Consider the following 12,226-nt stretch of genomic DNA (forward strand, 5'->3'; position numbering starts at 1 on the left):
TTTTTTAAAGATTTTATTTATTTTATTTGAGAGAGAGAGAGAATGAGAGACAGAGAGCATGAGAGGGAGGAGGGTCAGAGGGAGAAGCAGACTCCCTGCCGAGCAGGGAGCCCGATGCGGGACTCGATCCCGGGACTCCAGGATCATGACCTGAGCCGAAGGCAGTCGCTTAACCAACTGAGCCACCCAGGCGCCCCTCTGTATGCATTTTTAAAAATTTATTTTGATACCTGGATGTTTATACCTTCATCCTAGTAAGTCAGTTGCTGTTGAACATAAAAGCTAGTTCCAGCCCTGCTTCCTTCAAAAGTATAAATTATGACATCATCCTTGAAAAAGAGATATGTTGAAAGTAGTGACCTGGGTGGTAATAGTGACTTTTTCTCACCCTTGAAAATAGAATTTAAACCAGTTCAGAAGATTGTAGCATTTGAGAAATGGATTGGATCAGTGGTTCTTAAAGTGAGGTCCCCAAACCAGTAGCATTAGCATCACCTGGGAACTTGTTAGAACTGCAGATTCCCAGGCCCGGCCAGCCCTACTGAATCAGAAGCTCTGGAGGTGGGGCCCAGCAATTTGTTTTTCACAAGCCTTCTAGGGGATTCTTCTGATGTGTGCTAAAGCTTGAGAATCACTGGATTAGTGTTTGCCCCCAAATTCTCCGGCAAGTTATTAAGGTATGGGGAGAAGTGGTATCTTTCTAAGACACAAATTGCAGTTGAAGCCACCCAGTTCTGCTCTTATCAGAGACAGAAAATGGAATTAATGGCCACCAAAGGGTCTCTATAACCCTTGATTCTCCTGAGGTTAGCTCCTCCCTAGGTATTTGTTTCTAAAATAAATATCCCAAATAAATATCAGAAGCTCATGTGTTAACCAAAGAAATAGAACTCAGTAGGGCGCCTGGGTGGCTCAGTTGGTTAAGCGACTGCCTTCGGCTCAGGTCGTGATCCTGGAGTCCCGGGATCAAGTCCCGCATCGGGCTCCCTGCTCGGCGAGGAGCCTGCTTCTCCCTCTGACCCTCCCCCCTCTCATGTACTCTCTCTCATTCTCGCTCTCTCAAATGAATAAATAAATCTTTAAAAAAAAAAAAAAAGAAATAGAACTCAGTAACCAAAAGAGATTAAAAGCAATTCAGATCTTTACAGGAGATTAGCAAAGTGTCAGAGGATTAAATTCTAACCTGCAGCTCTTTGCCTATTCCTCTGGCTCCCAGTATTACACACATACATACCATACCTTCCAGGAGTTTCTTGAAACCTTTCCTGTGTTCAGCTCCCAGGCAGAATTGTACCCAGAGGCAGCCTTAACATGGCTTCTGACTCCCATGTCCACCTCTTACTTCCTTTTTTCTTTTGTTCCCTCATACAAAAGGTTTGCTTCCCTTTACAGTGTCTGTTAATCAAAGATGATTCACTTCTTACAGTCCTGAAACCCTTTTTACCTACATTCTCCATTTGTATAACAAAAGCCCAAGAATTCATCCAGCATATCCGATGGGCAGATGAAGGAAGCGAAGAGGATAAAGATAGTTCTTTTTCTGGTGGAGGAAAGGGACCAAACCCCCCCATCTCCGCCACTTGCTCGCTCGTTCACTCACAGCAAGTAGAGGGTTGAATTGGGCCCCTGAGAGCTCTTTCACCTGAAATTCCATGATTTGGGATCTCGAAATTGCCGATCATACATTATTAAATTTACTTTATGGGGATTTTTTTTGTGCATTGTACACTGGTATGATTAAGCCCTGATTTTAACAGTGTAAGGGTTGATTTTTTATTCTCAGAATGCCTTTAATGGATATGAATTCCATTTTGGAGAAAAATCAGGTTGCCAGACAAGAATCTTCTTCAACTCTTAGTGTTGTTGGTTTTCATTACAGTCCACTGCATTAAAGCAGTCATCCTAAAGTATGGATGGATGCTGACAGGACCTACTGAGAATTGAGATTTAGTTCCACACTGAAAGAAATTTAAATAGAAAGTTTAGTGACCCTATGGGATTGTAATTGTTTTTGAGATTTTAATTGAAAAATATAAGGCAGGGATATGTCATTCTTTCTGGACAAAAACAGAACCCTCATGCAAAGATGAAAAAGGTTCTAGATTCTATCAACTGATTTTCAGTTTAGACGGGTAGGATTGAAGTTCAATGAGATTTGAGGATTTAACTATTATTTTCTAGCATATTTTTGCATACACCATTATCCCTTCCTGGAACTTTCACCTTCCTGCCCTTCATTGATCTGAATCTGATCCTACAGCAGAGTCTAGGAAAAAATCACAGTGGATTGAGGGCCAGAGAGGTAATGAGAATCTTCCCACTTAATATGACATTGGGTGTGTCACTTGACTTTTTGAGTCTCCATTTCTTTAATCTCAAAATATAACCCCCCCTAAAAATAATAGCCACTAATATTTAATGGGCATTTATCATAATGGAAAGTTTTTCGTATACATCATTTCATGTAATCATAACTGTTGATCATAACACATTTACCATTTATTGGTATTTTTTCTACCCTCTCCCTTTTTGAACAAATAGCAGATATATTTCATTTTCTTTCAATTACAAAGATTCATTTTTGCTCCCCAGTTTTATAAAATATAACAAAGATCTTGAGATTGTGTGGCAGATACTTCACAAAGATGTGTGTGTGTATATATATATATACATATGTATGATTTTTATGTAGTCAGATGAACTACATTTATTCTCATTGTATGGAAAATGCTTTGTTGGAACCAGATATATCATTTGGATGTTTGAGAGGAAAAAGTAAAAGCGGTAACTTGGGAGACTTGGATGAAGGCCACAGATGAGATTAATTAGGCTCTGGATTTTATTTTTTTTTTTTAAAGATTTTATTTATTTATTTTGAGAGAAAGAACACGAGCAGTGGGAGGGGCAGAGGGAGAGAGAGAAGCAGCCTCCCTGCTGAGTGGAGAGCCCGATGCGGGGCTCAATCCCAGGGCCCTGGAATCATGACCTGAGCCCAAGGCAGTTGCTTAACCAACTGAGCCACCCAGGTGCCCCGGTTATAGATTTTAAATCTTGCTGTGGAGCCCTCCATAAGATGGTTTTATTTTCTTTCTGCAAAATTGTATTATTGCAATATAATTCACATAACAGTTACCATTTTGAAGTGTAAACTTTGGTGGGTTTTAGTACATTCACAATGTTGTACAACCATCATTACGCCAGAACATTTATTTCCATCACCCCTAAAAGAAATCCTGTACCCATTAACAGCCCATCATTCCCTTCATTCCTTTTTTTATAACTGAATAATATTTCATTATATGGACATACCATGTTTTATTTTTTTTATTTTTTTATTTTATTTTATTTTTTCCATACCATGTTTTATTTATCCATTCAATAGTTGCTGGACATTTGGGTTGTTTACACTTTGTGGCTATTATGAATAATGCTGCTATGAACATTCATGTACAGTTTCTCCTCCTCTTTTATACTTACCAGCACTTTATTGAGGGGTCTGCTCCCTGGCAACTAAGAGTGAGGGGAAAGGTATGTGATCTAGGGAAGGAAGGAAAGGAAATAAAAGGTGATGTGTCATCAAGCTGACCAAGGCCTTGCAGCCGAACAGTTTGTGATGCTTGGATCCACAGGCCATGTCCAGGGAGGTTATGAATCCCAGTGACTCAGAGCAGTCGCTGGTAGAAACAAGGGCAAACAATTCATCCATTGTTGCCTTCCTGTCTCAGTCAGAGTGCATGCCACAGGGCCTTAACTGCTTTGTCTTCTGGGTCATGTTTCCTGGCCTCCGCAGGATTGGCCTAGTCAATGTCAAGGTGCTATTGTTCCTTTTCAGCTGATGCCGTGTATGGGGGCTCTTCTGTGGGAGTCAGTGGCAGGAGCTGCTTCCAGGGCATGTTGAGTGAGGGAACTACATGAGCCATCACTAAATTCTGCCTGAGAAGCATGACAGGTGGCTGAGGTCCTGGGTTGGTGAGCCCATGAGGCTGAGGAGTCTAGGGTGGTGCATAATCTGGGTCCCATACACTGAGCGATCAGAAACGGTTGCTTGTTTGCTTTTGGTTGATCGGTGGACTGGTTTTCTGGTTATATTGCTGTGAAAAAAACTACACCAAGACTGAGCAGTTTATAATGTTGTCTTCTTTGTCAGGGTTCTGTGTGTTGCCTGGGGTTGACTGGGTGGTTCTCACTTGATATCTGTACTGAGGGGCAGCTGAAGGGCTGAGACGGCAAACTCAGAGGCTGCAGTTGGTGGTAGCTTTTGGCTCTGCTGGTTGGAGCCTTCCCTGAGACCCGTTGTTTAACTTGGCCTTCTCATAGCGTGGGGATGTATTATAAGAGGGTGAGTTCCCAGAGCTAGCATTCCATATCCCTTTTAAGTATGGGAAATTGACGTTTCTCAAATAAGTGGGTCTGGTCATACAGAGGCCACAGGAATGATGTCCTTGTCCTGATGCTGTCATAGGATCATAGGAAATGTGTGTCTTAATATCCCCTCCAGGCCTGGCACACAGTAGGTGCTTGTGAACTCAGAGAGCATTTATTAAGTGCTTAATATGTACAGAATACTATGCTAGGCCCTAGGGGCTATGGGAAGAAATGGGACATGGGCCTTTCCCTTAAGAAGCTTATATCGGGTTGCCTGGCTAGCTCAGTCGGTAGAACATGCAACTCTTGATCTCGGGGTTTTAAGTTCAAGCCCCACATTGGGTGTAGAGAGTACTTGAAAATAAAATCTAAAAAAAAAAAAAAAAAAAAAAATAATAAGCTTATATCCTGACAGATGGACTGGAAAGGGGGACGGTTGGAGGGTAGAGCTTCCTGTGCTTGAGGACCATGAATGAGAGAGGGATCCCAATTCGAATTAAAGAAGGAAAAGGACTGAGAGAGGCGGACCACTGATGGAATTTAGAGGAAGGATTCATTTTAGCCTTGTGGGGGAGCATGGGGAGCAGTGGGAAAAGCTGCTTTCCTTTCTTTACCTTTGTACTCCTTGTCCCAACTCCAGCAGTATAACAGGTACAAAGATGCTTCAAGATGTTACTTGTTTATATAGATATTACTGATAAAAAGGTTTAAATGTTCTACAAATGGGGAAGTTTCGGTCAGTGGGACATAATATTCATGGCCTATTCATTCAGTAAGTATTTAAGTACCATGTGCAAAGTGCTGGAGATTCACAGATAAGAGCTTAGAGGGCAATGGGGCAAATGAACAGGCCCAGACTATAGTACATGGAGCAGTAACAACCGTGGCAAAGGGAAATGCTGTGTGTGGGGAGGAGGGGGGGGGGGTGCAGGTGGTCGATCATCTCTTTGCATTCCTTCCATCCCACTTTGTGAGCCCCACATTCTTCTGGGTTCTGGACATCCACAGAGGAGCCACAGGCAGGGCCATGTACTATAGAGTCAGCACAATCTAGAACAGTGGTTCTCAAGATGTGGGCTCTGGACCAACAGCATCAGCCTCACCTGGGAGCTTGTTAGAAAGGCAGATTCTCTGGCTCACCTCAGGCCCACTCTGTTTCTAAGTCTTGCTGCATGTTAGAATCATGTGGGAGCTTTTAAAGCACTGCCACCCCATTTACACCTGAGATGTTAGGTCAGCCTCTGGGAGGGAGATGCATGCATCTGTCATTTTAAAAGCTCCCAAGGTGATTCCATTGTGTAGCCATAGTTGAGAACCACTGGTCTTGATGCACTTAGACAGATGACAGCACAAATGAGTTACCATGGAGGTGAAATGTGTCCATGCCTGCCAGTCCACAGAGGGGCGCTGGCTGGCACTGAACTTCTTATTTGATAAGCTCTTCATTTCTTTTCCCTTTCTTTTTTCTGGACACTGACTCAGTTGCAGTGATATGAGTGTGATTGGGAAAGTTACTTTAAAATTTATTTAATACAATTAATTTTTAAAAGTTGAACACAGCTGGCTTCCCCTAAAAACTTTGTATTTTCATAATGGTTATTACCAGTACCATGAATAATTGACTGATACCAGCTCATTAATATTCTAGTGGGAGAGTGCTCAGGCTAATAAAATTCATTTTAAAATTAGTTTTTAAAAATGTGTTGCTACAGCCCAAGGGTAACGGAAAGTTACTCCAAGCAAGAGCACATCAGTGAAGTATGAAATTTTATGCTGCTTTGTTAACATAAAATAGTTGTTTAGCCACTCAGTATCCCTGTTTCATTCTCATTTCCATGGGATGAAGTTCCCCAGGAAAAGGCCTCCGTTTCGGTGGTGCACGTTACCTGAATGCTATTGTCCTGGGAAGCATTACTGCATCAGGAATGGGGCAGGCTTGGCTCTGACATGTGTACGGCTTGTCCTTCTCCTGGGTGGGACACCTCCAGGAAGGTGTCCTCTGCTCCCTCTATGTATTTGGTTCTCCTCCAGGGCTTCACCCCTGAACCATATTTTTTTTAAATTAAACTTCCTATTTTGAGGTCATTGTAGATTCACATGCAGTTATGAGTGATACTACAGAGAGATCCCATGTACCCTTTACCTGGTTTCCCCCAACAGTACCAGCTTGCAGCACTACAGTACACTGTCCCAACCAGAGTAGTGACACTGGTACAGTCAAGATAGAGGACATTTCCATTACCACAAGGATCCATGCTGCCCTTTTATAGCCACCCACTTCCCTTCCCCCTGACAAGCACGGATCTATTCTCCATCTCTTCTCATGGGGTTCAAAGATAACATTGGGTCTCTGGTTTAATAAAAGACAAGGATATGCATAAAGTATGAGGTATAATGGACAAAGGATGATTGATTGGGTAGGAAAACTAAATACTTTAGGATTTCAGGCCATACAGAAAGAAGGCTACCTTTAGGAACCAAATTGAGCATTAACCCTTAAGTATACTGGGTCTTTAGAGGAAGTCTCTTAGTATTGTTAATGTTCATGTATTATTTACCCTGGCTGTGTTAATCATGGTCTACCTCCATTCCTCTGGCTGTGTTGTACTAGTGGTAATAACTGGTTAAGTCCATGGCCCCTAACAAATAGGGGGGTGGTCTGGTTTGTGCTCTCCCCTGGGATAAGCCCTGTGCTTCTCAGCAGGGGCTCCTAGAGGATCATGGAAAGTCACAAGATGGAAGTTGGAGATATGAGTTAATTACTTGGCTTCTCTTCAAACAGATGTTCTAGAAACAATTGCTTAACAATTCTTGTAATCAGGAGAGGCTGACGCTGTGTGGAGGAATGAGGCCCTACCTCAGCCTTACTCACCTAGCAAAACTCAACCCTGATTGAACTCTGAGATCTTCCTTATCCACATGCATCCCAGAGCAGCTGAGTGTTAAGGAAGAGAGTCACAAGAGGGAGCTGCCAGACTTCTCTTTCTTTTTCAGTGCTGTCCAGTATGGTAGCCACCAGCCTCATGTGGCTGGTGAGTGTCTGAAATGTGGCCAGTGTGCTGAGGAACTGAACTTTTAATTGCATTTAATTTTTTTAAGTTTATTCATTTATTTTAGTAATCTCTACACCCAGTGTGAGACTCAAACTCACAACCCATGCAATCAAGAGTCGCATGCTCTTCCGACTGAGCCAGCCAGGCACCCCTAATTGCATTTAATTTTGATTTTCTTAAATTGAAGTAGCCGCACGTGGCTTGTGGCTGTGTGTGACAGTACAGAGACTCCAAGTTACCCATGTTAGACTGTTTGAGTTGCTTCACCCTCCTTAGTGAGGCCAAAGCAGAACTGCTTTTCATGGTTGTTCCCAACATTCTTTGGCTAACACTCTTTCCCACCCAGCATCAGCCTCTCTAAAACATTTCCAAACCATCAGTTTGAAGAGGAAGCAAATATTTACTCTGTCTGGGCAGTGGCCATATCTGTGGCCAGCCAGCAAGTGCATGGCTCATAGTAGTGCTTACTTGATCCCTCTCTAATGAGTTAGACTTGGACCTCTCCCCATCTTTGCAGGCTTATTCCTGGGACAAGGATGGGATTTGTTCCTTGTGTGTGATACTGGGTCACAACTTTTTGTTCATAGGCACTAAGATCAAGCTGTTACATTTCTTCCTTTTCAGGAGAGCAGTAATTAAGAGTGTGGGTCCTGGAGTTACGTTCTTGGGGTAGGATCTGGCTTCTCCACTTTCTGATGGTGTGACGTCAGACAAGTTAATTAACCTCTATGTGCCTCCCTTTCTGCACCTATGAGGATCGAAATAGTCCCTGCATCATAAGGTGATTGAGTCAAGTAAATCCAAGAAGTGCATTAGATCCATAGTAACTGGGTGACCTCCTGTTATGATGAAGCACGTGGTGACTATGAGCATGATAATGAAGATTTTCTGGAAAGGAAATGATTTGTAGTTGTGACTCTTACAAGTGCCCACAAGGGGGCAGCCCAAAATAATGCATATCCCTGGAGCAGAGCAACTTGTGTTTGTAAAGCCTCTGGGTAATGTGGCCAGTTCCAAATGTGGTTGGCCCTTTTCCCTCAGTTTTTTTCTTCTGTTTGAAGAACACTTTCAGTGGTTCTCAGGCTGTACCTCAGATAGAGGGCTGGCCCATTAACATCTGAAGGGTGGCATGGGCAATACGGAGTAAGGTTCAGGTCCTGCTGGGATGGACAGGTTGATATGGGTGCTGACACAAGCAAACATCCGTTCAGGGGTGCTAAGCTTCTTTTTGTAACTTTTCACACAGAAGAAATTCTAATTAGTCAAACTCTTGAGGTAGACACTAGAGCCTGAAAGTGTTTAGAGAAAAGAAAAACCTGGTTTTGTCTCCCTTCCACCGACTACATGCCTGCTTTTGAGCATTGTGTGTTCACTTTAGGGGCACTGTTGGGGGGCAGTGCCCCGAGCTGGGGTGACCCAGACATACATAAGCCACCCTTGCCTCAGTAGCCTCTCCCTCCTCCCAGGGAGACTGAATCAGAGGAGAATTCTGCAGCCAAGCAGAATGAAATTAGACTTCTGCTAACTGTGTGGGAGCACAGAGCATTATAGATTCTGGGGAACTGTGGGGGTCTTGAAGGTGGGTGGGATTTAAATAGGTGTTGGGGTGTGGGAGAAGGGGTATCTTGAGCTGGCAGGTGTGTAGAAGAAAGGGGCAGTGCTGATGTCAAGTTGGGAAGAGAGTTTCAGGTCAGACTGTGGGGAGCCAGCAATGATGAGCTAAGAAGTGGGCCTTCAAATTCTTGATGATGTTTATGTTGTTGGTAGTATCATAGTTAAGAGTTAACTAAAAACAAACATGGGTAATGGCATTTATAGTCCAGGTTGATTTTCTAGTACTTCAGTCTTGAGCTTTAATATCCCTGATATGTAATCCAAGATGCAAAATCAGATGCCCATGGGGAGTTGTGACAATCCAGTATTTATCACATCCATCCCTATCTGCATTCCTGCTGCCTATACCGAGTCCACGTCTCTGGTCTCTCTCTTGGACAGTCACAGGAACCTCCCCAAAAGGGGTGCAGGTAACTGTGGCAGCAAGGCACACAATGATGTCAACATGTGACACTACCAGAAAGGAGGGCCTGGGCACCATGACAGTGAGTCTGGTTGTAGTAACACAGAAGCTGATTTCTCCAAGATGTGCTTGAACGTTATGTAAGTAATGCTCATGAATGATTGATTGTGACTGAGTGCAGTAAATTATTTCTAATCCTAAAATTACCATGAAGCTCATTTGATCTTTCATTCAGAAAGCGCTTTATGGTCCTGTAGAGGGTGGGTGGAGATGCAGAGCTCCTGGGGTGTTTCCTGGACATTTATGGAGGAAACTGCCATCTGTTCCATTTTGTTTGTTGTAGATATTTAAATGACAAACAGGAATATGTTATATTTATTCTTTTTGATTCTAAAATACTAAGATTGACATTGGAGCAAATTTAGCAGAACCAGAATCAAACTTGAGTGTTGTATTTCTCAGTGCTTACCCAAGGAGCTTGTACGTGTCCCTCAGCACTTGGCTCCCTTCAGAAAGTAGAATGTTGACTATCTGTGTAGTAATTGTGTCCACTTTTGTGCTTTTTCTCTCCCCTGGGAGCCAGGCTTGGGGAGGCCTGGTGGGCTTTTTTGCACCCTGCCAGGCCTCCCTGGCATTTTCTGACCCTCTCCAGGTCCAGTCCTGGGGACAGAGGGAAAGGGCGTGGTTCTCCAGGATTGGCATTGGGGCCACTACAGCACAGCTTGGTGGGTGAATGTGGAAGCTGTGGCTGCCACCCCTCAGCTCTCAGGGCCTGGCTGTGTGTGTGTGTGTGTGTGTGTGTGTGTGTGGTGGGGAATGGTGTATTGGGCCTCCATGGATAAAGTGATGGCAATGGATGATGTATGTGTGTGGCCAGACCCAGGGTGCGGGACCAGTGGCCCCTGACACTCAGCAGGTAAGGAAAGGGGGAAGAATTATTTTAACATGTTTTGTTTTTTATAGGTATGGATGGATTTTTAAGATCTGATGAGAGACAAAGACTAGCTAAAGAAAGACGAGAAGAAAGAGAAAAATGTCTTGGTAAGTTGTGCCCTTTGGCTGTTTAGGTCCAAGGGAATAGAGATGTGGTGGTGCCTTTTCTGAACACCTTTAGAAATTGATGACTGAATGGGGAGAGAGCTGGGACAATTGCTAGATGAACATGAAGCACTGGGAAGCAAATCGACACTTTGGCTGGCATGTTCACAATTGTTATTTAATTCTCAGAACAGTTCATTTACTCACTTAGCAAACATTGAACCTCTGCTATGTTCTAGATACTCTGTTAGAGACTGTGGGTAAGATGGTGAAGAACAAGAAACAGTCAGTGCCCCCACCTCCTCAGGCATCCACTATGTGCAATCACTCAGGCTCTTTCCCGGGCATCTAGAAGGGCCATCCTCAGAACTGAGAAAATTAGCATTTAAGATATTTTCTGTGTTAGGATGGGAAACCCAGTTGAGAAAGGCTCTCTTCGCTCTTGCAAACTATAGACAGATAAGTACGATGTGTTCCCCACAGGGTACTGTGGGGTAGGTAACTAGTGGTTTCCCCACTGAATTGACACAAGTGAGCTTTCAGGTTCTTCTTGATTGGCTCCTGCCAGTTGGTCACATATTGTTTTCCCCAGGGAACCCTTCCCTGACACCACCAGGTAGATAGTCCTTAGAAAATGTCTTGAGGGGAATATCATGAGTTTGCACCCTTGCCAGCTCAGTGTCTTCCACATTTTTTTTTTTTTTTTAGGAAAAATGCTCTTTATTTAAATAAATGACTTAGAAGTCATTTCTCGATCTAGTGTGTGGCTTAGCCACCATGACAGCTCTGACTTGGTGGTAGCAGCAGGAGTTGTGGCTGCCGTGTGCAGGGGCTGTTACCATGTACTTCCCATGCTTGGTCTCATCTAATCTTCACCACACTGTGAGTTTGCAGACATGATGGTCCCCACTTCACAGAAGAGGAAATCAAGGCAGATGATGTGGTTAGCATGCCCAGAGTCACCCATCTAGTGGCAGAGATGCCAGAACCTTTCATCTCAATCACTGTAGCCTAGAATCCCACTGGGCTCTTCTTTGGTCTCACTCTTGCTTCTGCATTTTGGTTAATCCAAACCGCGTGGTGTGCTCTCATAATGACACCTCCCTTCTGCTTTCCTTCCCTCAGCTGCCCGGGAGCAGCAGATCTTGGAGAAACAGAAAAGAGCGAAGCTCCAGTATGAAAAGCAAATTGAGGAGCGATGGCGGAAACTGGAAGAGCAGCGACAGCGGGAGGACCAGAAGAGGGCAGCTGTGGAAGAGAAGAGGAAGCAGAAGCTCCGGGAGGAGGAGGTAAGGTCCCAGGTTCACAGCAGTCTGCCTTCAAATACAAACATGCTAGTATATTTAAATTTTAATGCAATCTCTTGCTTTAATCATCCTTTCTCTACATTACCTTTTAAAAAAGAAACAGAATGTTGTTACCACTGTAGAGTCCTTTATTACTAAACTTTGAAAATATATTTAGAAAGCATATTTGGGGTATAGATTTTCTTAACAAGTATATTTTAAGGATGTAATCAAAGCCTTGTATCAGGTGATGATCATTTTTTATTCATAAGGTATAATGACTCATCATTTAGTATAAATAATATAGAGGTTTATTAATCACCGGCTCTATAGGATTCAGAGACATTTGTATAGATTTGGTATCTTTTTAAAATCTCTGTATAGTTTATGACTATACATCTTTTACCCCTTCCTCTTTTTTAAATGAAAAAAACGTGAAAATGTGCACATGTGTATATACACACACA

The 12,226-nt window shown here is 43.2% G+C and overlaps 1 protein-coding gene across 3 annotated transcripts in view; it reads left to right on the forward strand.

The window, feature by feature from the left end:
* Positions 1-12,226, forward strand: part of MAP7D2 (MAP7 domain containing 2) — a 113,711-nt gene that overhangs the window by 43,392 nt on the left and 58,093 nt on the right. For all 3 annotated transcript variants that reach the window (XM_044911711.1, XM_044911712.1, XM_044911713.1), the window contains exons 2-3: positions 10,399-10,476; positions 11,599-11,762. In XM_044911711.1, coding sequence (XP_044767646.1) covers positions 10,399-10,476; positions 11,599-11,762 — 242 coding nt within the window. The remainder of the gene's footprint in view (positions 1-10,398; positions 10,477-11,598; positions 11,763-12,226) is intronic.

This window comes from Neomonachus schauinslandi, chromosome X (genome assembly GCF_002201575.2).
Source record: "Neomonachus schauinslandi chromosome X, ASM220157v2, whole genome shotgun sequence".
NCBI classification, from domain to species: Eukaryota; Metazoa; Chordata; class Mammalia; order Carnivora; family Phocidae; genus Neomonachus; species Neomonachus schauinslandi.